This window comes from Nycticebus coucang, chromosome 7 (assembly GCF_027406575.1).
Source record: "Nycticebus coucang isolate mNycCou1 chromosome 7, mNycCou1.pri, whole genome shotgun sequence".
Classification (NCBI taxonomy): domain Eukaryota; kingdom Metazoa; phylum Chordata; class Mammalia; order Primates; family Lorisidae; genus Nycticebus; species Nycticebus coucang.
Genome location: NC_069786.1, coordinates 127,845,484 through 127,868,031, shown reverse-complemented (window position 1 = coordinate 127,868,031; position 22,548 = coordinate 127,845,484). Strand labels below are relative to the sequence as shown.

General features: G+C 47.6%; 1 protein-coding gene across 1 annotated transcript; it reads right to left on the bottom strand.

The window, feature by feature from the left end:
* Nucleotides 1–13,790: 13,790 nt before the first annotated feature.
* On the bottom strand, nt 13,791–21,995 carry SPATA3 (spermatogenesis associated 3). The gene is made up of 4 exons (XM_053597690.1): nt 21,695–21,995; nt 17,777–17,948; nt 15,294–15,437; nt 13,791–13,827 (listed from the first exon to the last, which is right to left on the bottom strand). Exons 1-3 carry the CDS (start codon nt 21,993–21,995, stop codon nt 15,332–15,334), a joined length of 579 nt encoding a protein of 192 aa, XP_053453665.1. The 3' UTR covers nt 13,791–13,827; nt 15,294–15,331.
* Between the last annotated feature and the right edge of the window lie 553 nt (nt 21,996–22,548).

The following is a 22,548-nucleotide window of genomic DNA, read 5'->3' as shown; positions in this document are numbered from 1 at the left end:
AATATGTGTCTCTCAGATATAATGTAATTTGCAAAGAGAATCACTTACAAGTCAACCTGTTTTCCCCATTCATTCATCCTCCCTAGCAACAATTTATTGCCCCGAAACAGAATTACCTATGTTCTTCACTTCCACCTCCCCTCTGAAAGGAAGGGATAAAAATATCTGGATCTTTAGCTGGGCATTGCAGCTTCTTGAGAGCTGAGGCAAGAGAATGGGTTGAGGTTGCTGTGAGCTATGACGCTACAGCATTCTACCAAGGGTGACAAAGTGAAACTCTCTCTCCAAAAAAAAAAAAAAAAATCTGGATCTCATTTGGATATTGGGTGATCACTCTGTGATTCTCTCCATGTTCAGGGCAAATAAATCCCTTCCTCTTCTTAATCTGCCTAAATTGTGAGTTGTTCTATCAGCAAACTTTCTGGGGAAAGGGGAAGATTTCCCCTCATCCCCGCACCGCCTCCTCAGCTTCAATAAGTTGCTGGAACAGCTCACAGAACTCCAGGAAAACTTTGTTTATGTTTACTGGTGTATTGCATAGGATATAATAAAGGATACAGATGAGCAGCTACGTGAAGAGGTCTGGAAGGGTCCCAAACATAGTGTTATTGAAGCAAACTGGGGTTGCAATGGGAAAAAGAGGCATTTTTATTTCTGGGCACCATGCAAGGAGAATAGGAGTTAAGGTCTAAAATCCGAACTCTGGGATGGTCTACAAACCAGGAGTTTTAACTTGTATATCAATACATGGAGGTTACACACTGGCCTGGCCCCAAAAGGCAGGATATTCTGAAGTGGAGGGAAAGGGAGGAATAGGTGGATTTGGAGGTTCCGGGATTAGGGGAAAGGGATATTAGATGGGTGGGTGAACTTTAGAGCAAAGGAAGGGATCAGAGTTCAGCTCCTCAGTTCTCCCCCTTATCTGCATTTTCCATCTGGTGGAGATTTCTAGAAAAGAACTCAAGAACGCATGTTAAGATGTCTTTAGTTTCCATAGGGAACCAAGACACCACAAGATTCTGGCTCCTACTAGGGGGCCATTGTTCTCACCTGGTTGCACATTCACTCTTGAAGGCCAGCCAGGTACCCAGAACTTCCACTAAAGGAACTCAAGGTTTTTCTTCATTTCCGTGCTTGCTCCACCATCCAGGCCCCTAAGAAGGGTCCCTGCTCTGTATCAGTAGGAGGTTTTGTCCCTGTGAAGTTGGGGTGCCCACTGCTTCAGAATGTGGATGTATTCCCTGACTCAGAAGCTCTCCAAACCCCTTCATTGGGTTTTTTTATGGAGGTTTTGTTATGTAGACAAGAGAGATCAAATCATTAACTATGAGGTGACTATCTCCAGTGTCCAGCCCCTCTCCACTCTCTGGAGGTGGTTATAGAGTAGAGGCAGGGGAGTCAGAATTAGGGGAGCTGAAAGTTGCAACTCTCTAATCACTTCGTTGTTTCCTCTGGCTATAAGCCCCCATCCTCCAAGACTCCCAAATTAGAGAATGGCGCAGAGGTAGGCTGAATATGTACCATAAATGCCTATATATGGAAATAGCTTATGTATATCTTTATTTTTATCTTGCCCTGACTAAAAAATAAAATACATTTAAGTTTGCTCACAAAATATTTTTATAAAATGTCAGGGAGGGCATTAGAAAAAGGAAAATTAGGTTTGGAAAGATAATGTGAGTCCAAAGATAACATTAATATGTAAAATATGTGCTACAAAATTCCTTTCCACTTGCTGGATATGGACCACAATTTGACTCTGAGTTTCCTAGAAGCCATGCAAAGAAAGAAACAAGACCAGCTATATAACTATGTCTGTTAGATAAAACATCAAATGCTCAGAAGACTAATTTCAAGGCCAGAAAGGGATTTCTTCTATAGTAAACAAGGCCCTAAAAAAATCCTTAGGGTAAATAAAACAATGAGTACCATGGGGACAGTATTGAGAATTTACCGTATTAAGTCAACTCATGACTATGATGAGATTCAGAAAACAGCATCCCAAAATGCAGGCTTCAGAAGCAAAAATGTTTCCATAATTTTCTCCTGCCCTCCTGTCTCTCAGGCTCATTCTTCCCTAACCCCAGTTAGTCATGGATACTAGACTACCTCTTCCCCAAGACAGATCATAAAAGCCAGAATTCCCTTTCCCCAAAGCTGACCATAAAACTTAAAATCATTATGTTTAAAAACTGGCCATAAAGAAATTACCTGACCGACGTTTTTTGACTATAGGTCATAAGACCCTCATTGCAGAGGGGGACCTGCCCCACACCCAGAAGGAAGGAATGCTGCACAAAGAGGCCTGGCAGAGTTTCCCCCCCAGTCTACTAGCATTGGATCATATTCTTTTGTCCACTTTTCTACATGGCTGGCCTTACCCTAAACATAAAAATGGACAATTTCGCCTGCATATTTGGGTCTTCGTTCTGAAGGATCTTATGTATACACATTAAATAATTTTGCATGACTTTTCTCCTGTCAATCGATCTGCCTCTTGCCATTGATTTTTCACTGAACCTTTAGGAGACCAAGGGCCTTGTTCACTACAGTAGCCATCTTATGACCAAGCAGAAGTTTGTCTCAGGATGAAGCTGATTTCATGGAAGGCAGAGGGAGAGAGTGGGAAAGAAAAGGGAACTGTGGATGAAGCCCTTCCTAAAGCCTGCTCTACCTGTACAATTTACAGTTACATGAGCCATTAACTTCCCCCTATTGTCTAAACCAGCTGGAGCCAGGTTTCCACTTCCCTGGCAGTGAATCTATATAATATTGTAGCCAGTATTCCTCAAGCAATCCCAGGAGCCAGGCATGGTGATAAACTCTGAAGAATCTCATTTGATCAGTTATGAATCAGTCATATTGTAGGGGCCAAGGGAAGAACTTCCCTGTCACCCTCTAGAGGTTCACTGAAAAGTCAACTTGCAGAATGCTGATTAATAAAAGAAATGGAGGCTGGGCAACATAATGAGATGCCATCTCTACAAAAAAAAAAAAAAAAAATTAGCTAGGCATGGTGGCATGTCCTGTAGTCCTAGCTACTTGAGAGGCTGAGCCCAGGAAATTGAGGCTATAGTCAGCTATGATTGCACCACTGCTACTGAAATGGCAGCACTTGTCCACAAGGCCATATCAGAAGAATGAGGAAAACTGGTTGAGGAAAAGGAAAGAGAAACTTACTTATTAATGTCCGAACTGCAGTCGAACTCTACAGAACTCTCCAGATGGGCAGGAGGTCCTGGCGGAGGTTATGGGATTGTCTTAACTGGAGGTGGAATGATCAGAACCATCAACTGTAGTTGAATAATCATATCCTGAACCTGAGAGCCCTCCCCTTAAAAGCTCTTTGTTTTTGCTTATGGGGGAAGAATTTGGACTTTCATATCATTGTCCTCCATTTTCCCTCCTTTGCTGGCAAAGTAATAAACTTCTCTTTCCCTCTCCTCAACCACTTGTCCGATTCTGCAGCTTCTCATGGACAAGTGCGGAGCTTTCAGTAACATTTCTTCCTGCCCTATGAGTTCAATTAATTAAAACTCAAGGAAGGGACGAGAAGCAATTGCTTTCTTCTTTGGCAGGTCTGGACTTTAGGAAGATAAAGTGTTGCAGGAAGACAAGGCCCAACGGAGAGAAAGAGCACCCAAACACCACGTTTATGAGAGGAAGGGCTTTATTCACCAGCTGGGAACTTACAGCATAGAAGAATTCCAAATGGCCACGCTCTCCGACTGGCTTGGTCTTTCCTTTTATTGACAGTGAAAAAGTTCCACCCACAGGTACCCTTCTCATTGGCCAGTTTGAATCAAGCGGGAGGTGCTATTCCAGCCCCTACAGAACTCCAGGATTTCACAGAACTTGGAAATTTCCAAGTTCCAGGAAGTTAAGTTTACAAATTCCCAAAAGCTGAGTCACCAGGGAGAGGACCCTGTAGGTGTATCCTTGAGAAGACCTGTTCTCCTAGACCTCACCCTTCTCGGGTATCCTCTCTCAAAAGGTACTCAAAAACAACTTCATCCTGTGCTTTAGGGGAGACAGAGGCTTAAGGGATGGTGGGGCTGGGGTGAGGGGAGAAGGTCGGAGAGACCTTGAGGCTTCTTCAGCTCAGCATGTTAAACGCCATATTTTGGGCTATCAGTTTCTGAGCTCCCACAATATGATGGAACATTATGCAGCTGTTACACGTGAAAGGTGGCGCAGTGGTCCCCAGAGATGAGACTGGGAGAGGAGAGGTTCAGACTGGCTTTATTGAAAGGGACAGAGACATATCTGGGCAGAGCAAATATAGCATCTGAGCTTAGGGGAGAGGGACAGTTGGAGACCTGTTTTATACGGGAGCTTAGGGCAAACTCTATAGCTTGCCTGGAGGGCTTTAGTGGGTTAAGGTCTTTAGCCTGATTTTGTGGGGTGGGGCTAACTAGGTCCCTTGAGTTCTTTGTTTTAGGAGGAGAGGAGGAAGAGGAGGGGGAAGGGTTCATGTAAGGCTGAGTTGGGCCCCCTAACAACATGGTATCCACAAGACATTACATGGAAAGATTTCCTTGTGAATAAAAAAGGCAGTTAACAAATGTATGGTACGAAATCACAGTAGAACCTATGTAAGTTGACCACCCAAGGGCCTGTTAGACTGGTCAACATATAGAGGTGGTCAGCATAAAGAACTAAGCTACTATACTAATATGTATATGTGGTACATGTCTAGTCTATAAAAGTTAGGTCTACGTATGAGGTGGTCATTGTAGGGAGGTTCTACTCCAGGAAAAAAAGGTCTATTTTAATTGGTGATCACTTGGGGGTGTGAGGAAGGTATAGAGAAAAGAGAAGGAGTGTGTTTTCCTTGGTTATCTTATCTTGAATCTATCTGATGCCTCCAGGGAGAGCCTCTGGTGGGGAGGGACCCCAGAAGACCTGGCTGGAAGCTGGAGCCAGAAGCACCAGGGAAAGGACCTTGCTTTTGAAATGCCAAGGTGGGGGCTGGGAGAGGTGTGGGTAGAGGTGAGGGGACCATAGACAGAAATGCCCAGTGCTTTTTCACACAACAGTCACCCAGTAGGGATCTGCTCCTAAAGGTTCTGAGCCCAGAGCCTCCTGGTTCTAAGGGATGACAGGAACAGGCAAGTCCCAGGTCCCTGGAAGCTGGGGCAAAGGAGTTGGCTCGTTTAGAGGCTTGTCCAGCTCACTGGACTTGACCCTCGGGTGGGCAACAAGTCTTGTCTTGCAAGTCCCCAGTCACCCAGGACCATTGCAGGCTAGTACTGAATGAAGGAGGCAAGGCCAAGGCATGGGTGGGGTACAGACAGCAAAACTGCAGGCTTCACACCTACAAGGGGTGAGGCTCTCACTTTGTCAAGTGTGACTTCACAGCTGAAGTTTTGCTCCCCATGCTAATCTTCTCTGTATCGTTCCAATTTTATTGCTAAATTTTATTATTTAGGGTGTGCGTAATTGCATGTGAACTTTATGGCCACCCTGTATGTGCTGCCTAAGTGAGCACACATTTTGCTTTCTTTAAAGGCAACTAGTGTTTTTAAGGAGGTTCCTACCCAGGGAAATCCTGGTCTGCTTTTCAGTTCTCAGTGGGAATATGCAACTTCAAAGTATTTGAAAAGGAGACTCCACTTCTGAGAAATTTGCATTTTCAGAAAGCTGCTGGTAAGCCAAGGGAGGGAGCTGTGAATGAGGTCTTTCTGTGGGAGCCCCTCCTTGTGAAAAGTGCCTCATTCCATCATTCCCTCAGCAGCTACAGGGTGAGGAGGTGGGAGCCCCTCGCCTGCAGCCCGTTGCCAGGAGCCCCCAGGAGAGGATTTTGGTGTGTGTGGGGGGTGTTGTGTCACTTTTCCCCTGGAGGTTTCCAGAGAGCTAATTTGCATGAGATAAACACGTGACCTGATTCCCACTTCCAAGGGCCTTTGTTCCAGGCTGTACAGCCTGCTCTTGCCTCAGAGACATGGCCCTTTGGAAGGGGAGGGGATAAGGTGGGCCATTGGGGTGGGTGGGCAGAGCCTGTCTACTTGGTTTTTGTGTGGGGTTCAGCCCCACACTGAGGCCTGTGCTGTTTGCTAGCACGCCCTTTGCCTGTGCCTAGATCACCTTTGCTCTGTGCCTAGATCACTTTTGCTCTGAAGACATGGAGAGAGGGCCTTGAGGAGCAAGGGCACTTTAACACCTAACCCGCCAAGCATTCACTAATGCTTTTGGCCTCCAGTTCAGGAGCCCATTGCTGGTCCTTGGCTTCCCCAGGGAGACACCCCAGGGATCACAATGAGAAAGATGGAGATGTTTGGTCGACACCTCCCCACACACATACTCTCCCCTGGTACAATTGTTTTCATGATCTGTGGTCAGCTTGTTGGGGGTGTCTTCTTGGAAGGACAAGTGTTGCTAAAAGTATCAGAGGAGCCCCGGGACTCCATGAGATCACCTTCCTAACCTTGGGCAGGTTCAGTGTGTACACCCGGGATCACAGAGTGGAGAGGCCCAGATGTGCAACTTCAGTCCCCCCAAGGATGCCCCTGGAAGCCACTGACATAGGACATCATTGCAGGTTAGTTTATTCTAAGATGAGTCTATAGCCTTGACCAAAAAATTACCCTTGATTTTATGTCATATATGAACTGATCAAGTTAATAAAATGTACAGCAAATTAGCTCAAATAAAATGCCAGTAGAATGCCAATCACACATGACTCCATATGTGGCCTCCTTCCCCTAGAAAAGCGTTACACTATACCCTGCTCTCTCTCACTCTTCTACCTGTCTTCTTCCCTCCTTCTCTCCCTCCCTCCTTTTCAATCCATACAAGATATTATTGATCTCTTGTTATATGCCAGGAGCTGGTGATAATCCAGAACAACAAAATAAGGAGATCCCCATCCCACAGAGCTTACAGGTTAGTGGAGGGAGGCAAGAATCACCACAAGTAATAAGTCACTTTCACAGTATGTTAGAAGGTTCTCAGGGCTGTGGGGGATAAAAGTGAGTGAGGGTTTGTAGTTTCAAGCAGGGTGTTCAGGGTGGCCCTCACTGCTGAAATCATATGTGAGCAGGGTTAAAGGTGAGGTAGGCACAGCTATCAGGAAGAGTGTGCCAGGCGAGACTGTACCAGGCACAGGGAATGGCCAGTCCAGAGACCTAGTGCAGACAGGTGCTCAGCATAGACAAGAAACAGCTTCTATAGCCAGAGCGGAGTGGGAGGGAGAGTAGGGGCCTTGCGTGGACCTGTGTTTTGCTCTGAGTGAGATGGGAACGATTTTAGCAACACTTTTTTTTTTTTTAAAGGTACCTGCTTATTTTATTTTATTTTATTTTTTGCAGTTTTTGGCCGAGGCTGGGTTTGAACCCGTCACCTCTGGTATATGGGGCCAGTGCCCTACTCCTTAGAGCCACAGGTACTGCCCTAGCAATACTTTCTTATGGAAAATTTCAAGAACACACAAAAGTAGTGTAAGAGAGTGTCTTAGTCAATTTGGGCTGCTATGACAAACGTACCATAAATTGAGTGGATTAGAAACTACAGGGATTTATTGCTCACAGTTCTGGAATCTGGGAAGTCTGAGATCAAGGTGCCAGCAGATTTGGCATCAGGTGTGGGCTCACTCCCCGCCCCCTTCATGCATAGCACTTTCTCTCTGCATCCTCAGGGGGAGAGAGGGGCAATCCAACTTTCTGGGTCCTCTTTTTATAAGGGCGCTAATTCCATTTGCCAGGGCTCTGCTCTCATGTGACCTAATTACCTCCCAAAGACTCAACTTTCTAGTACTATTACATGGAGGAATAGGTTTCAATGTATGAATTTTGGGAAGACACAAATATTCAGACCTAGCAAGAAGGAAAGAAATATTTTTTCCTCCACCCACCTTTGGTTCATTGGCTGTGCCCTGACAATTAGGCTGAAAAAGACAGATTAATAAAGGAAAAACAGAAGTTTGTGAATGTGTCGATCACTTGCACACACACAAGGGCCCTTAGTGGTGAGTAACTCAAAGTAGTGTTTAGAACTCAGGCTTGTATAGCATCTTAGCAATGAACAATAATTTTGTAGAGAACGGATGAGACTAAGGGAAAGAACTGAACTCCTAGGGGTGGCCAACCATGAAAGGCAAATGTAGAGTGACACTAGGCGCCTGGTCTCTCTTAACAACTATAGGCTTGAGAATCTTGTATACACACTGCTTCCTTGAAGTTGGCTTCTCAGTGCATTGAAGGCACCTCCAACCACACTCACACAATTGAGCACCATCAGATAATACAACTAAGCCCAGGTGCCATCTTGCAGCAGACTGTGATCCCAACACCACTGTCCTGGGTATAATCAGATTCCCCAGGACTTGGTCCAGAGAATTCCCTCTAGGTTGTTGGCAATGGCTGGCCAGAAGAGGGCAGAACAAGTGGAGGGAGGGGGAGAAAGGTTTAAAGGAGATCACAGTCCCAAGGGTCTGGATTCTTGGTGGAGCTGGTCAAGCCAGACCCTTCACCCTGAGTTTCATGTAAGCCCCATGGGCTTTTCTGCTCATCCCTTTTATGACTCCTTAACTAAGATTGATCTTCCCAAATTTGGACACAACTTCTTTAACTCTCAACTTACAAGCCCCTCCTGGAGGAGTCTGAACCTGGCTCTCTTGCTTCAGCCTTGCTTGCAGCTGGGGCCAGCCCAGTCCTCTTCCTTGGACACTTCCTCCTTGGCAGCCAACGCTGCTCCACACTTGCAGCACCGAGGCACCTCCAGCCTCCTTCATCCTAGTCCTTTGCCAGCTCACAGCTTGGTTCCTCCCGGCTTTGGCAAGAGTGCATCTCAGGTCACTGGCAGGAGCACTTTGCCAGCTCAGATCCCTGCTCCCAGCTTCCATGACTGGCTGGTGAGGTGTGATAACAGACGAGGGGCTGCCTGGGGACAGAGGATCTTCCTGAGTCTCTTGGTGAAGCCAGAGTTTATAACAGGAATGTGAAGAGCTGCCCTACCTCTCTCTGATGGGTTGTTGGTGGCTGTGGGCCTGATTTCCTGCAATGCTTACCCTCAACATGGCACCAAGCCTGGGGCCTGGACAGGAGAAGCTGCATGGCCGGTGTTCCCTGACTCTCAGCACTGGGTTCGTATGGCAGCTCAGTTCCGTGAACTCTGGTTACTCAGTTATTCCACCTATAACTCAGGGATGGCCTAGGTCCCAGGCTTTATAGCCACTGGGAGTATTGTTGTCCTCCAAGGGTGGGGGTGGGAGGGATAGAGACCAGGACTTTTTAGCTGGTCCTGTGTCCCTCGCACAGTGACCTGGAGAGACCAGGTGGGCAGCTGGAGAGGATGGGACTTCCTGGGCATGGTTCTGCCCGTTCTTCCTGGTACCTTCATCCTGAGTACCTCTCCTACCTTGGATGGATTGCTGCAGTGAGACAGACTTAACTGTCTCAAGACTAACAAATCTCTGGTCTTGAGACCATGTTCAGAGAAGAGTCCAAACCTGGCCTGGTGAAGATTCACAGGCCCAGCCACAGCTAGACTGTCCCTAAACTTGCACCCACAGCAGCCTTATTTATTGCACTGTGTGCAGATATAGGAACCGGTCATTCTTCCCTTTTTTTTGAGACAGAGCCTCAAGCTGTCACCCTGGGTAGAGTGCCATGGCATCATAGCTCACAGCAACCTCTAACTCCTGGGCTCAAGTGATTCTCCTGCCTTTGCCTCCCAAGCAGCTGGGACTACAGGCACCCGCCACAATGCTCAGCTGTTTTTTGGTTGCAGCTGTCATTGTTGTTTGGTGGGCCTGGGCTGGATTTGAACCTGCCAGCTCAGGTGTATGTGGCTGGTACCTTAGCCTCTTTTTTTTTTTCATTTGTAGTTTTTGGCAGGGGTTGGGTTTGAACCGACCACCTCCCGTATATGGGGCCAGCGCTCCACTCCTTGGGCCACAGGCGCCACCCCGGTCATTCTTCTTTTTAGCTCTAAACTTGCCTCTCAAGAGCACCTTGAAATCAGCTATAATTAAAATCCTCTTATCCAATATCACATTTGTAAACCATTCTGAAGACTACGGCCTAACATATATCTCAGCTAATCCCACAGTAGCCCTCTATGAGGACAGGCTTGTTCATTTATGAGAGCCTGTTATGTGCTAGGAAGGATTTGAGAGAGGAAAAAGACCTGGTCCTTGCCTCTAGGCCTAACCACAGAGAACTGTGCATGGCAGGATGGAACTGGGCATCCTGGCATTTAGCACCCACAGTTTCCTCTCTTCGAGTACGATTGCAATGGTCTTTGACATAAGGTGGGCCCTAGTGCAAGGCCAGGGCAATAGAGCGTCCACAGCCAAGCCTCAATGGCAGTATGGTTATGAAGGGTGCAGTTGTCCTTTTGGGTGGGATCATTCTTACGTCCATTGCATTGCATTCTTGGCTTTCGCCCACGGCATCCCCCAGTCGCTGTGACAACCAGCACTGCTGCACGCGGTTCCCTGGGGATGGGAAGGCAGCGCTGCCCAAGTCACCACTGCCAGGCGTCTGCAGCTCAAGGCAGCTGTGAGTTCTTCCCCTTTCCCACTCCCGTCCATGTGGCATTCATTCCAGGAAGTGGTGTTGGTGAGGGTGAGGAAGGAGAAATAAATCTTTTTTTTTTTTTTAATTTTTTTTTTAAAACAGAGTCTCACTTTATGGCCCTCGGTAGAGTGCCGTGGCGTCACACGGCTCACAGCAACCTCCAACTCCTGGGCTTAAGCGATTCTCTTGCCTCAGCCTCCCGAGTAGCTGGGACCACAGGCGCCCGCCATAACGCCCGGCTATTTTTTGGTTGCAGTTTGGCCGGGGCCGGGTTTGAACCTGCCACCCTCGGTATATGGGGCCGGTGCCTTACCGACTGAGCCACAGGCGCCGCCCGAGAAATAAATCTTATACTTCCTAGTGATCCTGAGAAAGCAGCAGGCAGCTGCAGAAGAACGCCTCCTCCAAAGATAAGAACAAACTTTATACTGAGCTAAAATAACCTTGAACAGCAAAAAAGACGAACATAACAACACCCTGGTTTCTAACATCTGTAGCCATACTATGTAGCTGATATTGAACTGAAGAAAAAAAGGTATAAAAGAGTTTGGAAAGAACTGTTCCCAGGAACTCAGCATTTTACGCCTTGAGGCACCTGAGTTCTGGCCGGCTATTAAAGGTTCCATCCTCTATATTTTTGGTATAAGTGTCTGTCAGTTTTAATTTGCATGTTTTCCTGCAACAGGGGGAGGGGAGCAGAGGGCCAGCACAGGGTCCTAGATGTAGCCCATAACCAACTGGACTGGACATGGGCTGTTTTTAGCTGCCTGGCAACAGTTTTCATTTCTTTTGGTGACAAGTTACCTACATTGCCCTTTGGAAACCATTCCTGTCCCTACTCTCAGCCCTCCGTGTTTTCCAAAGTATGAGTTTACCTTCAAGTTCCAAAGGAGGCTATGCAGCTCTCGCCTGGCCAGTTGGCATATGGTTCCAAGAGGAACATGAGACCAATCAGAGCCATGAACCAGGACACAGGATGGCTCACCCTACATGTTACAAAGCTGGGAGGCTGCATGCCAGAAGGGAATCTTCTACACAAGCAGAGAGGAGCAATGGGGTCCTGGGCATGGCCTGTGCTCTGGAGCAAGCCACATCTGAACTGGAACTCTCTGGAGACTTGTACAGGTGCCAATACATTCTTGTTTTGTTTAACTTAGCTTGGGTTAGGTTGTCTAACATTTGCAAATAAAGGAGACCTCAAAAAATAAATAAATAAATAAATAAAGGAGACCTCAATATGCCAGGAAAAGAAGGTAAGTGCCTTCATTCCAGAGAAGCAGCAGCTAGGAGACCCTTGCTGCCTCCTGCCTGATGTCTGCAGGTCCCTTCATCCTGACCTGCAGGACAGGACTGAGACATGGTACCACCCCACCCTTCAGGGCAGCGTTCTTCTTCAGAGAGGGTTCCTGTCAGTTTAGAGGTTTCCTCACCTAACCCATCAGCATCTGTTTAGGAAAGGAAACCCTGGGATTGGGGGGTGGTGATAGGCAGGCCAGCTCCCTGCACCCCCTGAGCCCCCCAGCTGTCCCCTGGGTCCCAGCCTAACCAGTTCTTAGAGGCACAGCAGGCCACCTGGGCATGGGTCTGTGGACCCCTCACAGATCCCACCCACACCATATTCCAGAGCTTATTGCCCCCAGGCAGCTGGCTGACTCCCAGCCTCACATCTACATTTCTTTTTTTTTTTTTTTGGTAGAGACAGAGTCTCACTTTATGGCCCTCGGTAGAGTGCCGTGGCCTCACACAGCTCACAGCAACCTCCAACTCATGGGCTTAAGCGATTCTCTTGCCTCAGCCTCCCGAGCAGCTGGGACTACAGGCACCCGCCACAACGCCCGGCTATTTTTTGGTTTTGCAGTTTGGCCGGGGCCGGGTTTGAACCCGCCACCCTCGGTATATGGGGCCGGCGCCCTACCGACTGAGCCACAGGCGCCGCCCACATCTACATTTCTTTGGAGGAACTGAGGGAGGCTTCCTCTCCAGAGGGGACAAAAGCCCAGGGAATGAACCATCTCCCTCCCAGCAGCCCTCCTCTAAGGACAGACAGCCTACAAACACCCCAGCATCCTCCCTCCCCATGTTGAGATTACTCTGCCATGTGGTGTGGGGTTTACCATCTCTCAGGCAGCTCCAGCAGAATCAGGGTTTGGTCACCCTCCGTGGCCACTGAAACAGTACTGACCATCCTCTTTCCCTGGTGAGTCCCCTCCTCCCCCACTGGTGTTTGCTGGCATCACCTGGAACTAAGACTTCTTATGTCTTGGCTGCACAGAGGCAAAAACATACCAGGCACCAGCCAAATCACTAGGACCAACCGGGAGGCTATGGGGTAGACTGTCCCTATCCCCGGTGACACTAACAAAAGCCATCTCCTAGAGACATAGTGTTCCTGGGCACAGGACCTGTGTCCTCCAAGGTGCAGGCATGGCAGCAAGCCAGAACATTACTCTTGGTCTATGGCCACTAACTGGTGTCACCATGGGACCCAAGTGCAGACTTAGGTCTTAAATTAAGCTTTATAATTCCTTCCTTTAGGATTTGGAGAACACCTTTTTAAGTAAAGTATCACAAGAGTGGAAAAGGGAGTATCCAATGTATTCAATATTAATATGAAACAAGAAGATGAACAACCACAGGCCTGCAAGAGAGAAAGACATTTAAATTCAAGAAGGGGGGAGGGGGCGGCGCCTGTGGCTCAGTCGGTAAGGCACCGGCCCCATATACCGAGGGTGGTGGGTTCAAACCCGGCCCCGGCCTTGTGGCGGGCGGCGGGCGCCTGTAGTCCCAGCTACTTGGGAGGCTGAGGCCATAAAGTGAGACTCTGTCTCTACAAAAAAAAAAAAAAAAAAAAAAGAAGGGGGGAGGAGGGAGCAGGGAGAGGGACATTGGTGAGCTCTCACCTATTGGACACAAATGGTATAGGGCTCAGCTGCAACTAGGGCTTTACCTAACAAACACAAACAATGTAACCTAAATGTTTGTACCCTTATATTAATGTGAGATTTTTAAAAATTAATAAAATAAAAAATAATAGAATTCCTTCCTTTAGAGTGGGGAAATATAAGGCAAATACTTTGTTCTGTGGTTGTGTGCACAGAGTTGTTCCACATTGGGCCTGTGTGTAAGCAGGAACGATGGGCTCCCCACTCTGTTGACCTGTGGATCAAAAAGTCACCAAGGCCCCTGCACTTACCTCCCTACCCATTTGCAAAGTCCATCTTTTACGTCTCTGAGTAAAACACAAGAGAGGATTCTTTTTTCTTTTTTTATTTTGGTGACAAGTGAGATCCTTTGATGGAAACTGGATCTGTAAGAAAAATAAGGACAGAGCCTAATATTAGTACGGCTAACATTCAGTGACCTGGAACTCTGGTGGCTTTTCAGTTTCCTAACTTCCTGGTGAAGGTTTAGCAGTTGAGATACTCTGGTGGAAAAATAAACTATCTAGGCTTCGAATCTCTTCCATTCTTTACACCCACTATCCCTTTTGGCCAAACACCCTAGGCAGTGATGCCCTTTGCACTGTGTCTGGCATGTACCTGGCTGTCCTCGGCTCAGCCAGTGCCAATGCCTTCCCTGTTTCTTTTCCTTCCCCGTGTGCCCCCCACCTACCCTGGAGCCTCCCTCCAAAGCCAGGCTCTGGTGTGTGTAGGGGAGTCTGACCACGATTGGTGGTCAAAAGGGGTGGGAAAGAAGCTCTTTGCTGTTAGTGCCTTCTCATCAGCCAAGGGTGATGCTGAGAGAGAGATTCCCCAAGCTTTAGGGAAGAAAATTCTGGAAGCATCTTTTCCTTTTTTATTGTAGAGACGGAGTCTCACTTTATGGCCCTCTGTAGAGTGCCGTGGCCTCACACAGCTCACAGCAACCTCCAACTCCTGGGCTTAAGCGATTCTCTTGCCTCAGCCTCCCGAGTAGCTGGGACTACAGGTGCCCGCCACAACGCCCGGCTAATCTTTTCCTTAAGAGGAAGCAGCTTTGTCACTGTCATCAGATGCTTCTTTACTCTCCAGACAGAAAGCGACATCAGACTGCTGCTTTGACTAAGGGCTGAGCCTACAGAGCCCAGGAGGGTTCGGTGTACCCCAGCAATGCATTCCATGCCACCCCCACATTGACTCTCACACGTTCAGGGAGGCTTTCCCTGGCTTCCGAGCCAGCAAGCCATGCCGATTTGAGTTCTTCCTGCAAATGGCCACCATATGGCCTTTAAAGCCACTCTTCCCTGTCATAGCTGTTGCCCGCTCCCAGCGTCCACCCATCTCACTTCCTCCTTGCTGACAGGAGCCCTGTTTTGGATGGCCACCCCACTTTTGCCCAGCTGGAGGGAAGTGACCCCAGCCCCAGTCCTGGAGGTAGATCTAGAGGTTCTAACCTAGTTGTGATTCTGTACCTGCCTTGTCCCTAATAACTACTAAAACTTCAGGGCTTCAATCAGACCCTCAGACCTGTAGTGTCAGTTCTATGATACGGGGAGACGACAACACAGCCTGGTCTCTGGCAGAGGCAAGTCTGGAAGAAGCCAGGGCCTGCTGACACCTCAAGCTGCGGATGCCAATTAGCATTGATCCCTACACTGGTGTCCAAGTGGTCACTGCAGTGATAATTCCACAGACATAGCAGGGTATATGGGGAAACCTCATCAGAACCACCAGGCCTGGGCTCTGTCTGCCAGAGCCATGCCAGCCAACCCCGAGGCTGGGAACGAGTCACTTAGCTCTCAAGCCCACCTATAAAGACCACCTCTATTCAGAGACAGGACAGGGGTCCACGCACCTGCCAGACCGTGGGGCTGGGGGATTGCTCACAGGGATTCAGTGATGTAGTAGGCAGCTCCCAGGGCCCCCAGAGCCACAGCAACAGTCCCAAGGGCTTGGAAGACATGGGATACGCTGAGCGGAAAGTTTTCTTGTAGGTCTTCTGTAGAGCAAAGCAGAAAATGGGAGTCACGGGAAGCTGGGCCTTAGTGCTTGACTACAGGCAGGAGACAGTGGCAATTGTGGTCCCCTCAGCATTGCAGGAATTACCCATCTCCCCACTAGTCAGCTTTTCCTCGGGAGAACACTTAATTCCTCCCACCCTTCCAACAAGTCCTTTCAGGATCTGAGGATGAACTGGTCTGGGATGCCAGGAGCTCTGGACACTGAGAGGGGGAGCAGGGTACGAAGGTGATCCAGGCAGCCGTGCCAGCCCTTACGTGAAACACCTCACACCCAGTGTCTTCCTCAAGCTCCACAACAACCCTTTGAGATGGGTTCTCTCATTTCACTCCATTTCGGAGATGAGGAACTTCAGGAAATAATATATTACACCCACTACAAGGGCCAGGAAAATGATGCTAATGATTGAGAGGAAGGCATTCAAACAATCCAATATCCATTTCGATTAAAAAAAAAAAACCTGCAAAAGTAGAAATTTGTATTTAACATGAATGTGCATTTAAAGCCAGGAGCCAATATTATACTCCTTTGAGAAATGCAAAGATTGTGGGTGCTAAACTTCGGACAGAATTAAAAGCACATATCCTGCCCTGGCCAGATTGGGTCTTGCCTCTGCCCCTTTGCTCCCCTAACTAAGAGCCTTGTTTCTGCCTTTTCCTCCACCTAGAATGCTCCCCACTTTGCATTTTAAGCCACGGAGGATCCCAAGATCCTTCTGAACTCAGCTCACATGCTGCTGTCACTCCACCATCCACCTATATGACACAGAGCGCTTTCTATCTTGCATCTTGGTTTCTTTTCTTTCTTTTTTTTTTTTTTTTTTGAGATAGAGCCTCAAGCTGTTGCCCTGGGTAGAGTGCTGTAACATCACAGCTCACAGCAACCTCCAACTCTTGGGCTCAAGCGAGTCTCTTGCCTCTGCCTCCCAAGTAGCTGGGACCACAGGTGCCCACCACAACACCCAGATATTTTTTTGTTTTGGTTGCAGCCGTCATTGTTGTTTGGCAGCCCGAGCTGGATTTGAACCCGCCAGCTCAGGTGTATGTGGCTGGCGCCTTAGCCGCTTGAGCCACAGGCGCTGAGCCTTGCATCTTGGTTTCTTAAGGCACATAGCTTAGTTTACTGTGCAGACTGTACAAGTTTAAGGGCAAGGTTCCCTGTTCTGGTTTCCCTTCTAGCACCTAGTACCCCCTGCAGAGCAGGTTTCCTCAATAACACTTGTTGGTTATCAACCAATATGAACCCCAGGCACAATTTGGCCGCAGATAGATGGAAGTACCAAGCATGTTGGGGCAAAGTCCTGAATGGTGGCAGGCAGGCCTTCCTTGAGGGGACTTGACTAGCTGATTGAGTATATTTTGGCTCCAGGTATGCTCTTCCCACATACTCGACACATGCTGGCTTCTTTCCAGGTGTAGAAGAGATGACTTTTTTTTTCAACTACAGATAGGAGTGGGGACTGGGATGGGGAGGGGCCAGGAAAAGGAACAGGATGAGGGTGGGGAAAGGGGAAGCTCTGCTCCTGGGCTAGGGACACATTGCCAAGGGGAAGGGCCTCTTCCTGGAGATCCGTCAGCCCCCTCCTAGCCCATGCTCTGAAGAACAGGTATCATCTTCAGTCTGTTCCCCTGTTATGGACCAGGCTCTTCTCTGAGGGACAGTAGCAGCCATGACATTTCTGCAGGTTTTGTGGCAGTGGAAAGGAGGGCAGATACTGTGGGTGGTGCTTTGGGGGCTGCCACTGACACAGCAGCGGGGGGCACAAGTCCCTCTGGGGACTCCCGGAAAGAACATGACCATACTCTGAAGGGGGCTGAGGTCTTTTGATTATGTGGACAGGAGTTATAATCAGTTGCTATCACTGAATTCGGGGGGGGGGGGTGGGCGGGAAATTAATTCACAGGTTAAGAACCTAGAGTCCATCTGTGGTATAGGCCACCTAGGCAGCCATGGAAGTGCATGGCCAAACAGTGTTTATCCAAAGCTTCTGAATGACACAAAATTTAGGTAGGGCTGTGGGGATGTGCTCTGGGAAGGGAGAGCACCTCTGGAGAAAAGAAAAATGAGATCTTTAAAGAAGCAATTTGCAGTATGGGAGAAAACTGCCACCTCTCCATGCAGGTGGGCAGCCTAGAAGGTATGTCTGGTTAGAGAGGGCCCCGCCTGCCAAACCCCGGGAGGGGTAACTCAGAGGGAAGGCTTTCCTATTGGCCTCTGATTCTCAAGAGGAAGGAAGTTACCCACGACTGCTAAGGTCTGGGGACAGAGCCTGGCCCTGGGAGCTTGTGCCCTGAGGCTCCAGCCCCCTACAATCGGAACCTGTAGAAGGTGAGGAGGTTTGGGAATCCTCTCCCTGGCACGATCTGCCAGTCCCGAGGCAGAAGGATACCGAAGATGCGGCTATGGCATAGCCCCAGACGACACCAGCAAGTGGAGCTGCCAGGGCACAGGGCACAGGAGCAGGTATGCAGGGCCAGATGCAGCTGAGGCCCTGGGGACACAGAAAGAGAGAGATGAGGATGCACCCGCTCCAGGAGACTGAGGACTGGCTGGAACACAGTCCCAGAAGGCTCCACCGACAGTCACACTGCTCACGCAGCAGCTGTAGGATTACCAGGGGGAAACACTAGACTTTTAAAAGGCATCATCAAGGATCTGGGACAGAACTACCCGAGGAAAGAAGTTCTTCCACAAAATGTTCTTTTACCAAATGGAAGACTAACCATGGGAAAATGGCTATTTATAGACTGGTGCTGCCTAGGGATGATAATAATAGTAATCGTAATAACAATGCAATAGCTTATACCTTGTTGGTTCTCCCTACTTCACATCATTACCCATCTCAGTTAACTGTCACAACAATCCTGTGAAGTGGAATATTGTTAGTCTCATTTTACAAATAAGGAAACTGAGGCTCAAAGAGTATAAGGGATGTGCCCTTATAGATTATAGTAGATTGCAAAAGTGGACCTCAACTCAGAATTTTTAACTTTTAATAATTTAACCAAATTTGTAGAGGCTGCACTGAGATTCCTGGGACTGGAGCTGCCATGTTCCATGTGTCTAGGGCAGTGGTTCTCAACCTTCTTTTTTTTTTTTTTTTTTGTAGAGACAGAGTCTCACTTTATACCCCTCAGTAGAGTGCCGTGGCATCACACAGCTCACAGCAACCTCTAACTTCTGGGCTTAAGCGATTCTCTTGCCTCAGCCTCCCAAGTAGCTGGGTCTACAGGCGCCCGCCACAATGCCCTGCTATTTTTTGGTTGCAGTTCAGCTGGGGCCGGGTTTGAACCCGCCACCCTTGGTATATGGGGCTGGCGCCTTACCGACTGAGCCACAGGCGCCGCCCAGTTCTCAACCTTCTTCTTTTTTTTTTTTTGGCCGGGGCTGGGTTTGAACCCGCCACCTCCGGCATATGGGACCGGTGGCCTACTCCTTGAGCCACAGGCGCCGCCCTCTCAACCTTCTTAATGCCGTGACCCTTTAATACAGTTCCTCATGTTGTGGTGACCCCCAATCATACAATTATTCGTTGCTACTTCATAACTGTAATTTTGCTACTGTTATGAATCATAATGTAAATATCTGATATTAGGCAACCCTTGTGAAAGAGTCATTCGACCCCCAAAGGAGTCACTACCCACAGGTAGGGTATATTGATCCAGCCAGAAGACAACCACTGCTCTAGTTTATAGTCCTGGAAATACATTCCCAAATATATCTTCCATTTCCATCTTCCTCTGGTATGGATCCCAGCAGAACTCAGAGAAGACACTTTGTGTTGGCAAGAGAATTTCTGGCTGGATAATTCCCTCCTATTTCCTACTCAGCTTCTTGACAGAGCTACAGATTCTTCCAGCCGTAAGCTCATGAAGCTAATGGTCAACTCCACCTGCCCATCCTGGGAATGGAGAAAGGGCGATTCTAAAGGCAAGGCTTATCTTTGTTCTTTCTTTAGTTTAAAGAACATTTTAAAATCAGGATATAATTCCCAGGCCATAACCTTCACCCTCTTCGAGTGTTCTGTGGTTTTAGTGTATTTACAAAGGTGTGTGACTATCACCACTGTGTAATTTCAGAACATTTTCATCTCCCCACAAAGAAGCTCCATCCCCATTAGTAGTCACTCTCCATTCCTCTTTCCCCTCAGTCCCTGGCAATACATTTGCCTATTCTGAATATTTTATATAAATGGAATCATACAACATGTGGGTTTGGGGGGGTACTGGCTTCTTTTACTTAGCCCTATGTTTTCAAGGTTCATTGATGTTGTAGCTTGCATCAGTACTTCACCTCTTTTCACTGCCAAATGGTATTTTATTGTATTCATTACATTGTGGTATTTCATAGCACAGTTGTTTTGATTATCCATTTATCAGTTGATGGAAATTTGGGTTGTTTTTCCTTTTTGGTTATTACGAATGCTGCTATGAACATTCATGTATAAATTTTAGTGTGAAAACACATTTTTAATTCTCTTGGGTGTACACCCAGGAGTGGAATTGCTCAGTCATAGGGTAACTTCACGGTTCTCTAAGGAACTACCAGACTGTTCTCACGGCAGCTGGACCGTTTTCCATTCCTACCAGCAATGCACGAGCCTTACTCTCTCTACATCTTCATTCACACTTATTCTCACTCATCTTTTGATTACTGCAGTGGAAAACTTGTGTTTTTTTGAGCTACAATATTTTCTGCACACAAAAAGTCTGGATTGTAGAAAATACAGGCCTTCATCCTATATCTCCAACATTCCTCCTCATCTGGCTCGAAGGGGAAACCTTCTTTGGAAGGAGAAGAGGGTGTTCATTGTAACCACAGATTTGGGAATGAAGATACTAGTTCTGAAGACCGTAATCCAGAAATGTGTATCTCAGAGGCTCATGATGACAATATATGCGACCTATAACAATTCTGATCATGACCATATATTAAGAACTAATCAATTTTGGGCCACAGAAAGATAGTTCCATGGTGACACCTTGGATTCAGCATTCTTCCTCAAAAATCTCATTTATTTTAAACCCAGCCATCTCAGAGGGATAAACTATAGCCCAGGGAATATGGCCTGTTCAGGGCCACATAGCCATGGGCGTTGGTTTATGGCAGATCCAGGAGACATTCAGAGAGAAATGTTCTTCCTCTTGGGGAGATCACCAAACCTCCTGGAATTGAAATGTCAGTGCTGCGGTTAAGAGTGAGGATTTTGGAGTCAGAACAGAGTAAGGTTCCTCTTTCAGCACCACCAGTGCCTACTAAAGAATGAGTTGTTTGTCCCCTATGAACCTCAGTTTCCCCATCTATAAAATGGAGATGATAACTGAACCTGTATACAGTAAATGCTCAGTGATAAAAAGTAGCTATTATCGTTATTGTTAGTATAAACCAGCCTACTTCCTAAACTTTGCTTGAATTTCCTCTACACAATTTAATGCTTATCCGTATTCTGTTCAGCTCCCAAGAAGATGGGGAACCACTTTTCCCAACCGCCATTCTATTTTCAGACAGAGCTTATTGTTGGAAATTTTTTAAGGTTGAGCAGAAATCTGTCTGTTTCCAGTATCTTCCATGGGTAAGGTTGCCAATTTAGCAAATGAAAATGCAGGGTGCCCATGCAACATTTGGGATACATATACTAGAAAATTATTTCTTATTTATAATTAAAATTTAACTGGGAATCCTGTATTTTATCTGGTTTACCTTACCCATGGCTCTTAGTCAGACTTCTGGGGACAAAATAGAGTAAGCTACTCACACCTTCTACCTAGGAGACAGACATCTTCTAATTCCCTCAACCAACCGTCATACACCAAATAGTTCTTGTCTCCCTGGACCTGGTAATCTGGACTATCTTTTTTTTAAAGCACCTTTTACTGCCTACAAGGAGAGCCTGATGAGGACACAGGAAAGCAGTATGACCATTTCCCTCATTCTAAACCATATTCTGCTATTAGTGCATTCTTGGTTTTTATTTTTTAACAGTTATCTAACGAACAAATACTGCTATTATATGTATGCATAGCTGCCTTCAATGAGCCTCAGGACGTAAGGAATGACAAAATCCAGGTATCCTGGTCTCTTGGGTAGAAACAAAAACAAAACCTTTCACACTTCACAAGCACCAGTCTAGAATACATGTTAACTATACACCACTGTCCTATCAGAACCAGCCTCTGGGGTTCCCCAGGACTCCATCAGCAGGAAAGATAGAATTGCTGAAGCTAGAAGACTGCCCACCTGTTTTTCTGGATTGAGGGGCTGCTTTTTTGTCAGCTTTTGAAGGTACCAGGCGCCCAGAGGAGCGGCGTCTTTCAGAAGATGGAAGGGTTTGGGCTGCAGGCTGCTGGGGGGTGGTTTCAAGGCTAGGACGCTGTGGAGAGGAGTCAGAGCTATGCTGTGGTGAGCTGGATTCGATACTAGCCTGGGGTGAGCTGGATTCAGGGCTAGGCTGCTGTGAGAGGGAGTCAGTGGTAGCAGGCGGGGTGGTGAAATCTCGGCTGCGTTTGGCCTCTGTCCTTTTCTTTTTGACCTTCTTCATGGTGGGGTCTCCCAACCTAAATGTGGACCTACATGGAGCTGCCTGATCTCCCGGCTCCTTGGGAGCCGTTTATCTTCTGCCCTAGGGGTCTGGCTCTGGCCTCTGACTGGACCTAGACCCCACAGAGGACAGTCACTCATGCCTCCTGTGAGGTCATAGAAGCCAGGTTGGCTCCTATGGTGGGGCTCCAGGGACAGTCTTCTCCTTGGACACCACCCTGGTGTCCTCCCTGCTCCCACCCTGCCAGGACAGGGTGAGGGCAGCAGCTGCCCTGCCCCTCACAGGCCTGGTTGTGCCTGGCTGCAGAGCCTGTGACAACTACCCTCCATGAGTCTGCAACTGAAGCGCCACCTTCAGGCACCTGTCCGCTGGTGTGTTCCTGGGTTCATGTGAGCTATGTGTTCTGCTCTAAGACATTTGGGATGTGACTCTCAGCTCTGTCACTGGTTTCTGCATATCAAAAAAAAAGAAAAAGAAAAAGAAAAAATATCCTATGCTCATCATGCATCTAGTGAGTTTTAGGTAACTTTCCTGAAGATTTGGAGCTTCTTTG

Excerpts from the sequence above, each read along its gene's own strand:
- SPATA3 (XM_053597690.1), bottom strand. The coding sequence starts at position 21,995 with ATGAAGAAGGTCAAAAAGAAAAGGACAGAGGCCAAACGCAGCCGAGAT. Across the intron at positions 17,949-21,694 it reads CCCTCAATCCAGAAAAACAG|GGCCTCAGCTGCATCTGGCC; the intron begins GTGGGCAGTCTT and ends CTGTGTCCCCAG. Across the intron at positions 15,438-17,776 it reads AACCTCCTCACCTTCTACAG|AAGACCTACAAGAAAACTTT; the intron begins GTTCCGATTGTA and ends TTTGCTCTACAG.